Source organism: Erpetoichthys calabaricus, chromosome 1 (genome assembly GCF_900747795.2).
Source record: "Erpetoichthys calabaricus chromosome 1, fErpCal1.3, whole genome shotgun sequence".
In the NCBI taxonomy this organism is placed as follows: domain Eukaryota; kingdom Metazoa; phylum Chordata; class Cladistia; order Polypteriformes; family Polypteridae; genus Erpetoichthys; species Erpetoichthys calabaricus.
The window spans coordinates 116,083,089-116,101,763 of NC_041394.2; the positions used below are offsets into that span (position 1 = coordinate 116,083,089).

The 18,675-nt window shown below is 40.5% G+C and overlaps 1 protein-coding gene across 1 annotated transcript in view; it reads right to left on the reverse strand.

Annotated features, from left to right (window-relative positions):
- itfg2 (integrin alpha FG-GAP repeat containing 2) overlaps nt 1-18,675 on the reverse strand; it is an 89,818-nt gene that overhangs the window by 18,293 nt on the left and 52,850 nt on the right. The window contains exon 10 of the mRNA XM_028805592.2: nt 5,971-6,088. Within this exon, the coding sequence (XP_028661425.1) occupies nt 5,971-6,088 (118 nt within the window). The remainder of the gene's footprint in view (nt 1-5,970; nt 6,089-18,675) is intronic.

Below are 18,675 nucleotides of genomic sequence, written 5' to 3' on the forward strand. Positions count from 1 at the left end.
TACCTGGTCAGTGGAGGGAGGTGTTGCTTTTCTCGCAGGCTCTTTGTTCTGCTCCTCAAACCGTGCGAAGAAGTTGTTCAGCTCATCCAGAAGGGAGGCATCACCATCGCTGCTGTGTGGGTTGGGCTTGTAGTTTGTAATTGTCTGAACGCCCTGCCACATACAACGTGTGTCTCTGGTGCTGCTGAATTGTTTGTTGATCCTCTGCGCGTATGCCCACTTAGCTCTCCTTATAGCGCGAGACAGGTTGGCTCTGGTCATCCTGAGGACGGCCTTGTCTTCAGATCTGAAGGCTGCATTTCTTATCTTGAGCAGCTTGTGCACTTCTCTTGTCATCCAGGGCTTTTGGTTGACTCTTGTAGTAACATCCTTGGTAACAGTAACATCCGCTATGCATTTGGAGATGTAGCCAGTCACAGAGTCTGTGTACTCCTCCAGATTGATGGAGTCACCATTCATAGCAACCTCTCTGAAAATGTCCCAGTCTGTCAATTCGAAGCAGTCTTGGAGAGCTGAAACAGCACCATCCTGCCACACTCTGATGCTCTTGTGAGCTGGTTTAGTGTGCTTCAGCAGGGTCTTGTATGCAGGGACCATAAAAATGCTGATATGATCTGAACAGCCGAGGTGGGGGTGGGGTAGGTCCTTGTAGGTGTCAGGAGCGCTCGTGTAAACATTGTCCAGACAGCTTCCCCCTCTAGTAGCAAAGTTCACATTCTGGAAGAATTTTGGGAGAAATGACTTCAAGTTGGCATGATTGAAGTCTCTAGCAATAATGAAAAATGCCTCAGGGTGCGTCGTTTGCAGTTTGCTGATGATCTTGTAGAGTTCCGCTAGCGCCTGGTTAGCATTTGCGCTAGGCGGGAGGTAGACTGCAACCACCAGCACGCAACTGTATTCCCTCGGCAGGTAGAAAGGCCGATACCTTACTGATAAAACCTTTATCAGCGGGGAGCAGTGTCGTGCAACTGAGGCAGCGTTTGTACACCACTCTCTGTTCACATAAACACACAGTCCCCCTCCGCGGGTCTTACAGGACAAAGAGGCGTCTCTGTCCGCTCGGAAGATGGTCAGTCCATCTAACTGGATGGCCGAGTCTGCAATGTTTTCCTGGAGCCATGTCTCAGTGAAAATAAAGATGCAACAGTCTCTCATTTCCCACTGCTTGGCCCGGTGCAGCTTTATATAATCCAGCTTGTTGTCCAGCGATCGGACGTTCACAAGCAGAATAGACGGTATCGCAGGTCTGGTTGGGTTAATTTTTAGCCTTGTGCTAACACCTCCGCGTTTACCTTGTTTCTGCTTCCGATCGCTGTGCTTGCGTTTTCGCCAGCTCAGCTTCTCAGGCTGCCGAAGTAAGCAAAGGCTGCGGAGCGTCTCTGTCACCTCACTGGATATTTCGGCGCAGTTTCTTGAGCAGGATTTGCCACTCGTAAATGTATGTCTGCGTACTACTATCACTTAAATCTACTTTTTTTACTTATACTAGTTGACAAAGACAAACAAAGATTAACACTAAACACCGCAGACTTGGGAGTTCTGTAAGCTGCAGCCTGCATCTGGCCGCCATACTGCATACTATACTTTTTGCATTAGACAATGTCGATATGTTTGTAACATGCAATCTAAAAATGTTTAGCAAATGTTGTAATGAAATCTTAAAAAAAAAAACAAATGGCATACATGTGTATGACTCTTGGGTTAAATATGTTGTGATAATTTCCTTGGCAAAATGCCACAGGCTTGCATGCATTCTACAAAGGATCGAGCAACAAAACCATGCAATAAAAAATGAATGCCGTTTATGGGCACTGAACATCAACCTCACTTCCATATTTTTACCTTGGAAGGTGAACCTTCCAAACGTACATTACTTCCACCTCTAGTCACGAGCCTCTGAATAACATCACAGGGTCCTGTGACTGGAGCAGTCACAAAGAGGTTTACCACTGGAGGTCTGCAGCCAGACCCTTTTCTGTTTTCTTGAACAAGGTTTTTATCTTTGATGTGTTAGGTTTCAAAATGACATAAGCTACCCATTTCTTATTATTTGTTTCATTTTAAGGGATATACTGTGGATCACTTAAAAAAACTCCATACTACATCTTATCTGCGATCCTTAAATTCAGATTTCAAGTCTATAGTTGATTAGTTTTAAAGAACTAATTTTGACTCACTTTTATGAAAATAAACTGTTGGCAAGGACAAGAATTTTGCTCATAGAAACTTCACATAAACCAATTGTTCTGATCCTATTAATCATTAGTTGGTTTATCTCGACTAGCTTCTTGTGGAATTTCAAATAATCTTCAAACCTCTTACAATGAACTATTGCACTGTTTGTAGCAAAACTCTAGCATAATTATGTACGCTGCTCACACTAGAGGCAGTTCCAAAACATTGTTATGAAACTTCCGCTTTGTGGTTCCTACTCTCTGGAACTCTCTTCCTGGTAAAATATATCAGGTTTTGTGTGTCTTCAACAGTGCTGATTGGTGAAATTCATCAATGCATTTTTTGCAGAGAATATGTTGTATTTGCTGGTGACATTGTTTCCAGAATGTTGTTAAGGAAATCTGGTGTGCGGCTGGCTTAGACGAACATTTTTTCCCCAGTGGCCCAGGATGCTTTGCAAGGCCAGTGTGACATTACAGGGATGTAGTAGCCATGCAAAAAACTTTCATGTATGCATTCTGTAATACTGGTGCCAATCTGCTTCACACATGCATACATGAGTACTCTAGCTGGATTTCCCATATGCATGCGTTTAAAAAAAAAAAAAAAATCGCAATATTTTCTTTTGAGAGATACATGAGCTGACCATAATGAGAAATTAGGAGTACTGCAGCCAGATATATAACACTGATCTCTGTGGGCTGGTAGCACAGTACAACATGGCTAATTTGCATACATAATCAGCCATGTGCCACCAACCATGAGTCAAAACAAGCCTTGGCGGAGTCCTCCTCCTCCCCCTCTGGAGAATGAGACCCCATAAAATAATAATAATAACGAAAAATATATTATTATTTGCAAGACATTTCTTTCTTTTTGAGGGAAGGCTAAAGTGAGAAACATTTGCACAGATGCATGGGAAACAAAAAAAAAAACATTCCAGCTGTGCCCAGAACCACAAACAATGGAACAAACCAGTCTCTTGCTGCTGCCTCATGGCAGCCAATATGTTTCCCAATAATGAAACTCTGTGAGCACAATGATTTATATTTCAATTACTAATTACTAGTTTGTGGCCATTTGTGGTATTTGTTCTGTCTGTGTCTTTTGTTGTTTGAGGCACAGTGGTGCAGGAGTTAGCATTGCTTCCTCACAGTTCAAGTCACGTGTTTGGCCACAATAACCAGTACACCATAAGTAGAAGACATTGTACTAGCACTCAAGGACACTTAAAAAAACCATTGCACCTTTAAATTCCACTCAAAACTATTTCACTTCCTTCTTCCTCATTGACCTCGATGCATTTTGTGGAGTTTGGCAAAGCTGAAGTTCCCATACATTTCTGTGATTTCACTGAACTCACAAGAAAGTGAACACCATATTTACTTACATTATATACATTATTACTAATCTTCAAGTTCATGCAGAAACTGAAAACCCAATTGTTCTCTCTGTTTTTTAAATTTCTGACCCTCAATTTACAGTTTTGAATGACTCTCCTTTACATTGTGAAAATTTCTCAGTTTACTCCATGCTATAATTCTGTCTATTTTCACATGCTCTTCTTCATAATTTTCTATTAATTCTGTTGTTTGATATTAATAACACTTATTGTTAAATTTCTCGTGCATACTTTTTATATTAACCTGGTGTTGTACTGATACTTTATCATCTTGTTTGGTCTATAAAGCACCTTGTGACAGTTTGTGATTAATGTTTCCACTCATGCTTGAAAAAAACATTGATTGAATGGTTGACTGAATGACTGGAAAGTGGCATTGATTAGTAACGATCTATAAGAAAACACCAGTTGGTTCTGTGAGATCTGCAGATATATCTGTAACAAACATGTGACTATCTATACATGAGTTTAAAAAGCTAGTCAAGGTTAGGAAGCTCACAAAGTAAAAAAAAAATCAATTCCAGGAACAGACTATAAAAAGACTCAAAAGTTAATTGGTGAAATAAATCAGCTCTAGTGGAAACTAACTTCGGTGTAATCAGAGGGACCTTCTTGTTGGCAAGCAGCTGTAGATGCTAACAACAAGGGAAAGGACTACAGCACAAAGCTTCAGATAGCCCTTATGCTTAACATAGAACTTTTGTATTATATCCAGTATATAGTATTATGCAACTGTCTTTTGTTTAATATCGATTTCCCTAGATCATTTTTACTTCAAGTCTTGCTCATTATCTGATGATAGCAGGATGTACTGGTTAAGATAATTCATCACTCTACATAGTGCGAGCACAATACAACAGCAGTACACAACAGTACTGCATAATTTAAATGCTCAAAATGTACACAAACTAAATGATTTTAATTAAAAAAACATGACAACAAGGTGGCTAAGTGGGTGTATTCATACTATTAAACATTTGGATAGTGTATTTATTATAATGGAATTATTTAGTTTCAGGATTCAAAGTCTGAATCAGGGCCTCTGTAATAAATGGCTTCACTAGTTAGTTTAAGTTGCAAAAATCTTCACTCAACCTGTCCTGATATAAAATGATTCTTTGAATAAAATAGGAAACTGAACCACTGAAAGAATGAATGATAGTTAAAAAGATGAACTATTAGCAACAGGGTTGTAGCATTTTAGTTTAAAAAACTAGAAAACCAAGTTTCCAGTGCTGTCATACCACAACATACTGTATGCTATTTTAGCACAAGTACGTTTCTTCATATATTATTTGTATGATGCATGAGTGTTAATGTGGGTGAGTTGGTCATCATCATAAGTGATTTCACACTATTCCACCAGTGTAGATTGTTATCCACTATTTAAAAACACATTTAAATGAAACTGCATTAAAATAAGTTTAAATGACAACTTAATGGCTACTGACACTACACTTTGAAGAGGTAAGTGGTCTGTGAGCTGTAGGTAATTATTAAAAATGTGAACAAATCAACAAGATATACTATAAACAGTCCAGTCTGTGATTTCTGCTTGCACCCACACAAGTTCTCACACTATTATTTTGTGCAGAGGAGCCATGTGACATGGTAAGTCTTTTGAGAAGTCAATCAATGGGTATTAGCCTAAGGGGTATTCCTGGTTTTTCTTCATTTTAAATGAAGTCAAAGCATCTTCTATTAATATAAACCTCTTATTTTCTCAATATGTTAAAAAAAGTTTTAGCACTTAGTATTTAAAATTTACAGTTGCATCAGAACTAACACTGTCTGTGGCAAAATGGCAACAATTTACAACAAATACATTTTATATTTTTTGTCCAAACTAGTGAAGGTAGAATTTCTTTATTGTGTAATATGAATTACTGAAGGGGTAATACTTTAAGTATACTTTATATTTATAGTGATACATTTTAGAAATGTTATATCTTGTTCTGTAGCTTTAAACTGAAGGTGTGAGAAATTGAGCCTGGATTGGTCAGTTGGGAAGGACTAATTTGATCATCACTAATAAAGATCTGCCAGTAGTTCTGCTAATTCTGCTGCAGTGTGATTAAACTCTTCCCACAGAAAATGCTCTTATTTACTTTTCCTAAAAAATAAGGCAACTAAGCTAATTTAAATATGAATTTTCTTTAAATTTTTTTGATAATGTTTCAATTTTTATTTTAAACCATTTACATTGACATAATTTGCTTTACTAGGTTAAGATAAAAAAAGTTCCTATAATTCCCTTTAAGGGAATTATAAAGTGCATTCTTTCCAAAATTCAGTATCATAAACACTCATTTAATATAAGATTTCACGTGTTCAATGAGAAAAAAAGTTCTTCAAAAGAAAATGTTAAACAGGTTGGTTCTATTTTACTATACCTGCACAAAAAGCATTCACATTCTCATCAAACTGGAACCTGACAACCATACGGTTATGGTCAATTATATAAGTCTGTCCATCCCAAGCACAGGCCACCACCTCTTCACATCCATCTCCCTATAACATATGATGGCAAGATAAAAAAGAAGAAACAGTTAAATTTGCCACGATACATTGTACAAAATAAGTACCAAAGAATTCTCAAACCTGCTTAATCTAATTTTGGGTTATGGGGACCAGAGCTTACCTTAACAGCACTGGGTATGAGGTGGGAAAAAACCCTGGACAGCGTGCCAGTTCATATCAGAGCCCATTCATATGCATACCCATACCAACAATTACATCAATTAACCCAAACAAAAGATCATTGCAAATATGGGAAGAAAAAGTTGGATTACACAAAGGAAAGCCCACCTAGACATTGGGAAAATTTGCTCTACAGGGACCATAGCCAATATAAATACAGGGTAACACTATTTATATAAAAAGCATACTCATCTAAACCTTTACTTTCAAAATTATTTTTCATGCCAGTCCTTGAAACAATTTCTGTTTACTGCTAGAGAAAGAGAAATATTATATTTTGTACAATAGATTGGGGTTCTTGTGAAGCAATTCACACAACTTCCCTGCCTTCTGTTGCAGTTGCTCCACAAAGGTTTATTGTGTTAGTATTTAATATTTTATTTATATATGGTTTCACTGTTGCTTTTTTCTTGCATTTTACTCTGGAATAAACCAAGTACATACATCATTTTTCATACCAGCTTCTTCCAGTACTGAGTCACAGGGTGGACATAATGCCCTTCCTGGCAGCCCTGGGCACAGGGCAGAAATCAGCCCTGGACAGGGCCCTAGAGCTAGTCAAACACACATACATCTAAATCATTCACACAAAGGCCAATATAGTGTCCAGTCAACCTAAACAGCACATTTTTGACATGTAAGTTGAAAACTGTCATAATCAACAAAACAAAGTGGAACAGTGATATCTGATCGATAAGCAATGTTCAGGAGTCTGCGTGTGAAACTGCAAGCAGCAGCACCTTTGCATAATACAAGTACATTCAATCGAAGAGTGGTCCCCTGTGAAAGTCTGTATGGCGTAACAACTGATCAAAGGGGAGAGAGAATCCCCATGTAAATCTGTGATCAGTGTGGCACGATACAAGTAGATTTAATCAAAGAGAGGTCCCCCGTGAAACTCTGCATGGTGCGATTCAGTGACATTTGATCTAACGGGTGGGGGAACCATGTGAAATTGAGAGTGGTGCATCGCAATATAAGTACAGTGGATTGAACTGCAATATGCAGTGAAAGTTTGCAGTCAAGGGGTTCAACATGGAGTCCCCATGTGAAATGGACTGTGGGTATGTCACAGAAACTCTACGTAGAAAACAGAAGAGCACTGTGTAGAAAACTAACATAGGGAGAACATGCAACAGACAGCCTTTGGGAATGATGATTAAACACATAACGCTTGAATTGTAAAACTGCATGCCATAATTCTTAAAATATATACTACTAGCCAACCCGCGACGTAACATACGCCGCATAATTATGTATTGATGGGTGAACACTTGCTGAACGACACAGTTGTCCAAATGGGGTGGGTTTGTGGATACCAGTGTGAGTGAATGAAAAGATGGACCTCTGGAGAGAGCAACATACAAATTTCCATGACTGAAAGCGGGATCGTCTGTGACAATGGAGGCCACGCTGGTGAAAGTTACTTCCCAGCCCCCCCCCTCCCTCTCTCAGCAGCAGGCGAACCTCCCCAGCCCCCCCTCTCTCAGCAGCACGCGAGCCTCCCCAGCCCCCCCTCTCTCTCTCAGCAGCACCCGAGCCTCTCCAGCCCCCCCTCTCTCTCTCTCTCAGCAGCACACGAACTTCCCCAGCCCCCTCCTCTCTCTCTCAGCAGCACCCGAGCCTCTCCAGCCCCCCCCTCTCTCTCTCTCTCTCTCTCAGCAGCACCTGAGCCCCCTCCCCCTGTCCCTCTCTCAGCAGCACGGGAGCCTCCCCAGCCCCCCCCCCTCTCAGCAGCACGCGAGCCTCCCCAGCCCCCCCCCCTCTCTCTCTCTCTCTCAGCAGCACCCGAGCCCCCTCCCCCTGTCCCTCTCTCAGCAGCACGGGAGCCTCCCCAGCCCCCCCCCTCTCTCAGCAGCATGCGAGCCTCCCCAGCCCCCCCCTCTCTCTCAGCAGCACCCGAGCCTCCCCAGCCCCCCCTCTCTCTCAGCAGCACCTGAGCCTCCCCAGCCCCCCCCCTCTCTCTCTCAGCAGCAGGCGAGCCCCCTCTCCCTCTCAGCAGCACACGGGTCTCCCCAGCCCCCCTCTCTCAGCAGCACGAGAGCCTCCCCAGCCCCCCCTCTCTCTCTCTCTCTCAGCAGCACCCAAGCCTCCCCAGCCCCCCTCTCCCTCTCTCTCTCTCTCAGCAGCACGCAAGCCTCCTCAGCCCCCCCCCCTCTCTCTCTCTCTCAGCAGCACGCGAGCCTCCCCAGCCCCCCCCTCTCAGCAGCACGTGAGCCTCCCCAGCCCCCCCTCTCCCTCTCTCAGCAGTGAGCCTCCCCAGCCTCCCCCCTCTCTCTCTCTCAGCAGCACGCAAGCCTCCCCAGCCCCCCCCTCTCTCTCTCTCTCTCTCAGCAGCACGCAAGCCTCCCCAGCCCCCCTCTCTCAGCAGCACGTGAGCCCCCTCCCCCTCTCTCAGGAGCACTCGAGCCTCCCCAGCCCCCCCCCTCTCTCTCAGCAGCACGCAAGCCTCCTCAGCCCCCCCCCTCTCTCTCTCAGCAGCACGCAAGCCTCCCCAGCCCCCCCTCTCCCTCTCTCAGCAGCACGCAAGCCTCCCCAGCCCCCCCCTCTCTCTCTCAGCAGCACGCAAGCCTCCCCAGCCCCCCCCCCCTCTCTCTCTCTCAGCAGCACGCAAGCCTCCCCAGCCCCCCTCTCTCAGCAGCACGTGAGCCCTCTCCCCCTCTCCCTCTCTCAGGAGCACTCAAGCCTCCCCAGCCCCCCCCCCTCTCTCTCTCAGCAGCACGTGAGCCCCCTCCCCTTCTGTCTCTCAGAAGCACGTGAGCCCTCTCTCTCTGTAACATTGCAGCAGTTGTATAAACACTTTTTTTTAAAATGAGTTTTAAGCACAGGGGGGAAAAAAAGGAACATTTCAACAAATCCGAACTTTATTTAAAAGCCAAGCAAGATAGTAACATTGCAGGAGTTCAACATTTTTAATCAGGCGACTGACAGTAGTGGAGTCAGGCACAGAGAAGGTCAGCTGCAGAGAGAGCGTCTTGACTGTTGCAGGGCGGTGAAGCAGGTGAGACGCTAATGAAAAAGAGGCACAGGGTTTATTGGTTTTTAAAGACTGCTTCATTGTGTTTTAACCTCAGTTTTAAAGGATTGCGCAGCTCTCTCTGTCGCGCTGCCTGTGTGTGCGTGGCTCTCTGTCGGGCTGCCTGTGTGTGCCTCTGTCTCTCTCTGGTGCTGCCTCTGTGTGAACCAAGGTTCCACTGAGGTTGACTAATGAAAAGTCAACGTGGGTCAGAGCTGTATGTACACTGTGGCACAGACAAACAGCAATGACGGCACGTTTTCGGAGGCGTCGCGTCCGACTTGGTGGGCGTGGCTCTGTGAGTTGTCGTCGTATCCAATGGGCTTAGAGTTGGTGGGCGTGGCTCCTTCCTGCGTGCGCCATGGGTGTCTTACTTGTCGGCAGCTGAGTGAATCCACGCCCCCTTCCGGCGTGCTTTCCATGGTTGTCTTGCCTTAGTGAATTATATATATAGATGAGTAATACATTCAAGTCAAGCGTAGCCTCGAGTCCTTCAGAAAATGCATCATTCTCAATAGAGTCAAAACTCTGATCAGAATCTGACTCAAGGTCTTAATATTCTGTATCACTAACATTGTGTAACCTTCCTAGGACTTCCTCAACTGTATATTTTCTTTTTAAAAGAAGAGGACATTTCCCTAGTACAAAATTCAAGCCTTATTGTGGGTCAACCAAACAATCCCCATGCACTCTATCAGAAGTGTAATGGTGTGTAAAGATGAGCTGTCGAACACACAATACATTTCCTGCCTTTCACACACAGCTTTAAGGTACAAGTAATTTGAATGACCAATCACAGACACCTTTACATCATTGGAATGCTCTGAACTTCGGCTATACAGTGGTAATGGACCTTTTCACTGTATGTAGCTCGATGTACGTGGGATTTTTGATTAAAGCAAGTTCACTCAGCTGTGATGTGCTACTTACCTTGGGATATATGAGTGCAAATCACACATTTTACTGATGGAAGCAGACAACATGGAAAAAAGATTTACTTAAAAGAAGACACACTTAGGTATGTAAACATACACATTGCTTGTGACTGACCTATGGTTTTGTTGCAAAATACACAAACAAATTTGAAATATGGCTGGACATCTCATGCATACTTGGCTACACACTGCAGTATTAACCTCCTTGGTGTTAACCCCAAGCATGCCTCAGGTATGGAATTCTATGTAATTATGGTTAAGCCTGAGTCATACTCGGGGAAATGTGTAATAACTTTACAGTTTAAACCAGAGTATCTGGCACTGGTTTTCAAACTTGGAGGTGCGGCCCCCCTGGGAGTCCACCAGGCTTCATTTGCGGGGCCACAGCACCCCTGGCATGGTTGATGTGTAAAAAAAAAAAATTCCAGTTTTTAAGACTTTAAATTGCCTCCTGTAGTTTTTTTTAAATAAACATAACAGAAAGTGTTCAGCAATTGATGCATGAAGAAAGTCCTGTGTCAGTGCAGTTATAAACTAATGCTACAGGTCTCAACCTGTGCTAGTACGTAATCAGTTGTCAGGACATATGCGTGGAAACACAAAAAAAAGTGGGGGATGAGGAAGTAGGCCTTAAAAAAGACCATTAGCCACATAGTGGCCCAAACCCAAGTCTCCATGTTAGGCCGCATTTTAGTTCTATTGCTCTGTCTGTCTGCACACCTGTCTCACTCATTCGATCTCTTTCTCTTACACCATGCCCACTGCTTGTTAGTTGTGAGGCTTACAATATTTTGGTGCAGATCTGTGGTGCATTTGAGCCTTGACACTCTTTTTGATACTATGAACAGGCAACATCATAACACACTGTACCTAAGAAAACAAAATTGGACTGTCTGAATGATTATAGACCAGTGGATGCACTCCTACAAGTACTAGGGGGTCCACATCAATGATGGTTTAACTGGTCTTGTAAAACAGAGGAACTACATAAGAAAGGGCAGAACAAGCAATTTTTCTTAGAATGCTGTGTTCCTTTAATGTGGGTACTGACATCAACATGTCTTGAAACAGTAAAACATCCCCATACCATCACACTACCATCAGCATGTTTTACAGTAGATGTATTCTTCCTGTTGGGCTGTATTAGCTTTATGCCAGAGACAGTGGGACCCTGTGTAATCCCAAGAGTTCAACTTTTGACTCGTTTGTCTGTAGGTTATTATTCCAAAAGGCTTTGGAATCATCCAGGTGCATTTTTGCAAATGTGGGATGAGCACTGATGTTATCCTTGGATAGCAGAGGTTTCTGCCTTACTACTTTCCCATAAATCCCATTTTTACCTAGTCTCTTTCTTATTAAGAATGAATAAACTAAGCTGAGGCTAGAGAGGCTTGCAGTTCTTTTTGACATTCTTTTGTTATCCTCGGTGACTTCTTGAATGTGTCATTGCTGTGCCCTTAGAGTAACTTTGGCTGGCTAGCCTTTCTTAGGAAGATTTATTACACTTTCAAATGCTTTCCATTTGGACATAATGGTTCTCCCAGAACCTTAGAAATGACTTTGTAACTCTTTCTTAACACTAGAATTCCTACAGCCTACAAAAAAACTAATCCAGTGCCACCTTAAATTCCTTCGCACCTCACCATTAGCGTCTTTTGTTTTGTAATTGTGTCGATCAGGTCAAGCAGCAAGCTATCCCATCCCCTCACCACTGCAGCTCAACACAGGCAAAAAGTTCTCTCAGCTCAAGACTGTTCATCTCAGTGTGAGGTGCCTGAAGTTATATAGGGTAAATAATACAGTATATCGTTATTTGGAACACATGCATTTCATGTGTGTTCCCTGTCTACAATGATCTGGGTAAGTACAGTAGGATGAAAGGAAATGCAAGGCAAGAAATGTTGAAAACATACCTGAAACAGTAACGTTTTTTATGTTATAGTCTAATGACAAAATATCCAAATATCAAATAAAACACTTTTACAAAAGGTACATGTATAACAAAACAAGTGCTCATTTATTACAGAATAAAAACGAAGAAAAAGAAATCGGATTAGGGACAGATGCTGACATGACCGCTTGAGTGGTGTAGCAGTAAAAACTGACAATTCATAATCAAGAGGTTGCCAGTTCTATTCCAGGCACTTCCCAGAATTACCGTTTTCAGTAGTGAGATGCTCTTATTGTTACTATTATACAATAAAAACACACATTTGATTTGAGTCTGTAATAGCTGGTGTAAATTTATGGTACTTGTAAAGGTTAGCGTTTTTTTTTTATTCAGTTTTTTTCTCTCAGTCACGTTCACACTCCCCCCGATCTGACACTACTGTTTTCAAATAAAGACGTGCTATAACAGAGGTGAACTTAGATGAGGATGATGGTTTTACATTGGAGAAAGAAAACAAAAGCCCTTCCCGCAAGAAACGTCCAGTCACACATAACAGCAATGTAGCTGCACCAGGCGTAAAGGTGAACGATGGCACCATTTGGATGCTGCAACAGGATGGGCGTCATCCTGCCAGTCAGTTTGCCCCACACCTGTCCTTCAACGAAACAGCACGGCTTACAGAGCTTGCCAAGGTATCATGCAAAGTTCCGTTTGTGATTATGTTTTGTGATGGTCTTTATATGAAAAACATTTATATGTTACTTATGTAAAAGCCAGATTGAATGTTATTTATCTATTAACCTTGATTTATTTACTTTACTTCCTATAGTGTAAAGTCACAAGTAGACTGTAGAGCGTCCAGTGTTTGATCGACATGAGCAGCAATTTAGAAACTGTATTAGATGTTTACTCTGGTTCCCTTTATGTAATATTACATGTTGTCTAAAGATCTGAAGCCATTCATTGCGACAAAAATACAAAAATACAGAATGTCATATTTTTCTAAATTAAAAATTTTAATATGTGTAAGAAATATAGAAAATACATTGAACTTTGTGTATTACAACAAGAAAATCTACAGTTCTTTTGATAATGCTGATAAATTTCTGAAGGCATGGGACCTTTGCTTTTTGTAATTTTTATAAAATGAGAATAATAATGGCATACTAAAATATCATGATCTATGGCAAGGCAAAAAAGAATTAGCAAACAATAAAAAAATCTAATTACTTTCAGCCAGTCTAGCTTAAAATGATTTTTTGATTAGATTCTTCCATAAAGATGATACAAATGCTTGAAAGGGGAATATTTGGTTGCTAATTGCATCTCTCAGTACTGTAGTATTCACTCCACAAACTTTACAACTTAAAATGTCATAGAGGAAATTTGGGATTCCAAAATAAATAAATGAATGCTTTTCTTGAGAACATAAGAATAAAAAAATAATATATCATTCAAGTAATTTGAGAATCTGAAATTAATAAATTAATGATTTTTTGAAAACATTCAATTAAAAAAACAATGCTACAGACTTACAAAACAGATCTAGTGTGGTTTCCATGTACTATTAAACAAAGTAGCAGCTGCTAGTGCAAATGTGACTTGTAACTAGAGATGTGGCGCTGTCTGGTTAAGTTTCTACTTGCTGCTATAAATACCTTTAATAGACAGTACTATTGCAAAATTTAAAAAATAGCATTACCTGGTAAACAAAATGTGCCACTGCATATAGCACACTAAAAGCTGTAAGTCTTCCAAAGTCAAAAGAACATACATTATAAGGATGCATTTACAGTTTAATAATAAATCAGATTTAATGCTTGATTTAATGCTTTTCACACACAATACAACAGTAATTTAAAAGAATGGAAAAGATTCAGTATGGGCAAACAGTATACCGAAGAGGAATATGACAGCTGATGAAGGAGTTAAAAAGTTCTAAATTATCCATTATCTGTTTCATAACTGCTTATTCCATATCATTCTGAAACTGCGTTTAACAATATCATTATCACATGTCATTCATGCATTGGGTCAGTATGATGAAAAGTCAATTACAAATCAAGCAAACTGCATTTTTGGCAAAACTTTTAAAAAATGGCGATATCTTGCAGAAATAATTTTTTATAACTTTCAAACCCAAACATGCTCTGCCCATTTTAATAACCTTTAAAGCATATTTTATGATCTGAGAAAAATAAAGAAGTAAAAAAAAACTAATTAATTTACACATCTGAAAATGTACACCACTGATAAGTGCAAAAAACTGATTTTTTTTGTATGGGGCTCCAATATTAATCTTTCGGTCTATATTTTTGTCATTAGATCGGATCCTATGATAACTCCATTTTAGATGTTAAGAAGATTTTGCCAAACACTCTAATATGATGGAATCAGCAAAGAAGTCTTAACTGAAAGGTGCTTCATATATATCACTGATTGTCTCGAAAAGTGAAATTTAGCATGCAAAAGCAGAGGCATATATTACATTATAGCTGTTGCAGCTGGAACTGAGATTAGTTAGGGTTAGTTTATAACTCTTGTGGTGGACTATTGGGGCCCTTACCCAGCCAGAATGCCCTGATTATGGAAGTACCGGGGGAGATAATGTTTTCAAGACTGTTTCTACCCCAGACCAACAGAGGGCCTTGGTTTCCAGGGGGGGCCATGGGCCGTGAGCATAGAAGCTCAACCACCACCGCTACCGCTAGGGGGCGCCTGGACTTTTACAGGACCCTATTTGGCAGCATTTCCGCCACACCCGAGAAGTAATTAATTAATGTTGTAAAAACTGAGAACAATACCACAGTGTTAATACAGAGGGAAAAAAACACCAAGATTAAAATTGGATTTGAGCAGCACCTGCAGCCAGAACAGAAACGAAAAAATACAGGAATTAGTCCAACACCCATTTCGATTTAAAAAACAATTTTACAGGTCTTTAGTGAAAAGGAACTACACATTTAGTGTTTTCAGATCAAGAATGACTTGCAGATTATTCTGACACTACAGTTTTCATTAATAAATCAATATTTTAAACCTGTTTTATCCAGGATGGTTTTGTAGAAAGATGCCAGGGAGAAGGGAGAGACTCTTTTCAGCAAAAATCATATTTATGTTTTTCCATACTTTTCTGTAGAGAAAAGCCAAGCAAAATGACACCTTTTATTGGCTAACTAAAAAGATTACAATATGCAAGCTTTCGAGGCAACTCAGGCCCCTTCTTCAAGCAAGATGTAATCATTACATCTTGCCTGAAGAAGGGGCCTGAGTTGCCTCGAAAGCTTGCATATTGTAATCTTTTTAGTTAGCCAATAAAAGGTGTCATTTTGCTTGGCTTTTCTCTACATTCATAATGGCTAACATGGTACAACACCCTAGTACTACACATACTTTTCTGTGATAACTACTGAACAGAGGGTTACAAATACTTATATTATGCAAATATTACATGCAGCAGGTATAAGATATGGCATGGTTTTCACTGTCAAATTCAGCATGCTTCACGAAGGCACACATACATTTCATTCCTCTGAATTGAAATGGATTGAAACAAAGAATGTAGTAGTCACTGGATATTAATCTATCACAAGGAGACTGTAAAAAAAAACAACATTGCTAAAGGCAAAAATGTTTTTAAGTAATATATATCATCAACATAAGTAACATGCTTTGTATTTGTAATTTCAGTGTTCTGAAGTGCAGAGAAATGTAAATACTTAAACTTTTTTCATCATCTATTTGTGTGCTATTTGTTCTAATTATCCCGTTTTTATATATATATAATATATATATATATATTTTTTTCTTTTCTTTTAACTTACTTGCTTAGCTTCATCCCAAAACACTTCTGATGATAGTAATTTGTGCTACCTAACTTTAACTGCGGAGAAGAAAGAGGAAAAACAGAATTTAAATGTTTATGAGTAAAGTATGTTTTAAGTCCAAGCAATACATTAACATAAATGCTTATGAGTGTTTGACCTTAGCCTAGTTTAGAGATGCAAGAATGGGATGGGATTAGGGTGGAGGGAGGGTAAGAAAGCAAGGATCACACCTCTTTAACATTGTCATATTGTAACTATAATATTTTACATTATTGTTTGCAGCAGTTGAAAATGTAGATGTTTGCAAAAAATAAAAGCTCTAAAGAGGTATTTTTTCTTCTTCCGTTTTGGAAGATGAATTTTAAAAATGCAAAGTTCATTTAATATTGATTCTACATTAAAGTTTGTAAGTTGGTAGTTGAAAAAGTTTTAGGGAAAAATAATAAAGACAGTGCTTCCTTCAATAATATCATTGGTTAAATTAGATTAATTGGTTAAATACAGACATCGATTGTCAAACCTCAAAAGACAGTTTGATGTGGTATATCATCCTTCAGCATCTGTGCTTCTATAGATCTTGACATCTCTGGAATCACTCAATAGAATGGAATAGGAGTCTCATTAATGTATAGGGTAACCTTGCAAATAATACCTGTGCTTGTATCAGGTTACTATATCACAGAAGCCGTTTTTTGGGTACACTATATAAATTTCAATTACATCACATTATAGCACAGAAGCCCACAGCGCTGTACAATATTAGCAATGCTTTTACAACTGCTATCAATTTGCTCTTCATCTTCAGAAATAACTGGACATAAAAGGAATTATTATACAAGAAATGGAACAAAACGTACTGTTCTATGTGGACAATATGGTTCTCTTTGTTACTTAGCCAGAGTCATAACTACCAGTTGTATTAGTTTACAGAACCTCAGGATTCAACATTTTTTTTAATAAAAGTGTGCTCTTTCCAGTTAACTCTATCACTTGATATACAGTAGACCCCTGCAAATACGTGGTTCAGGGTTCACGGCCTCAGTCGTTCGTGGATTTTTCCTTAGAACCTAACTAATAATTGTTAGCAGAAACCGCAAATATCCTTCGCAATTTTTTAAGGCTTTTTTCGTGGCAATACTGCACTATAGAGAGAACAGGAAGTAACTATAGAGGAAAACGCGGCTTGGGATGGTGAAAGTAGCCAATAGAATTTGAAACTGTAACTCCCAGCAGTCCCTGCAGTGGCTCTGATTGGTCTTCTGCTGAGGGTGCAGAGGCTGTTGGGGTCAAAGGATGTCAGCGTGGCTTTTAAAAGGGGGACGGTGACCAAAAGAAAAAAAAAGTTTTTGTAATTTGTGTTTCAAGTTCCTGTGTCTCTGCCTGCCTTCTGTTGGGTTACCTGTACTTATTCGTTTTGTCCTGGATCGTTTCGTGGTTGGGGTCTGGATTGTCTGCCGTCTGCCTGTGTACATGAGGACTGTAAGTGGATTCAATGCTATCCTGCGAAGAAAGGAGCGCTCCTGAACCTGTCCACCCGTCTTCACCATTTCAGGAACTAGCAGTAGGACTATCTTTACATTCCCATTCAACATGCGGATCTCGGGACTATCTGTCTTCATCATTACGTTTCATCAGTTGCCGCTTTTCATAGACTTTACTATGTGTGTTTTGTTCGTGCTTTGTTTTATTTAATGTACAGTATAATCGCCGTAATGGGAACAGGGGTGGTATCGTTGTTTTCATTACATGCTTTATTTGCTGTTTAATTACCAATTTGCTTTGTTTTTGTCTCTGCTTGTGAGTGTGTGCGGGTTGGGTCAAGGCTGGGTGCATCCCTGGAATCTCCACCATAAAAATAAATAAATCTCTGTCTTCTCGAAGGTGTGAATCATAGCGCACTGGACCACTACAGCGTTATTCATTTCTCCTTGCTGCTGATTGACTGCTGCCCTGTGAGCATCTCCAGCTGAGTGTTCTCGTGTTTTCCATTTTGTTCTTCTTAATCCTTAAACCGCTGCAACCGGCTATAGTCGTTTCCCAGTGCCATTTGCCAGCACGTAGGAGCCGAGTATATTCGGCGACGTACATTCATTGAACGCCACAACTGGCTATTGTCGATTCCCAGTGCAATTTAACAGCATGCCGGAGCTGATCAGTCAGTGCCGTACATTCGTTGAGCAGCCAGCTCATGACCACTGCCAGCCCCTGCAGCCTCACTGTCTCTGGGATTGAGCTACTGCACTAGACTAGCCTGCCAGCATCAGCGTTTACCTCTGTGTACTTGCGTGCAGCCTGTTCAAGTGCAGTTGGCTCTGTGATTTACTGAATTTCATCAATGGCGTCAGTTGCATCTTGTACATATTGTTCCAGTAGTTTTTTTAAATAGTTTTTACAGTTCATTGGCAGTGTGTAAAATGATCAGTGTTGCAGTAGTTGTGATGCTCTTTGCATGAAAAAAAAATGTGTTCCATTAAAATTTCACTTTTTCTTTGTGAATTGTGATGCTTACTTAAAAAGTGCAGCAAAAAAGTATTTGGCGTCCAGGGATGCATTAACCCCCAAGTATGTGGCAGTTTAAGGGTTAAAGCCCCAAGATGCCGTCGAAATGCCCTGTACTTTCTAAGGCTTCTGGCAATGAAAATGCGCATGCATGAATTACAATACATATAGTGGTAACATCGGTATTTTACATTCTAGCACTGCGGGTGAGATATCAGTACAGTATACGG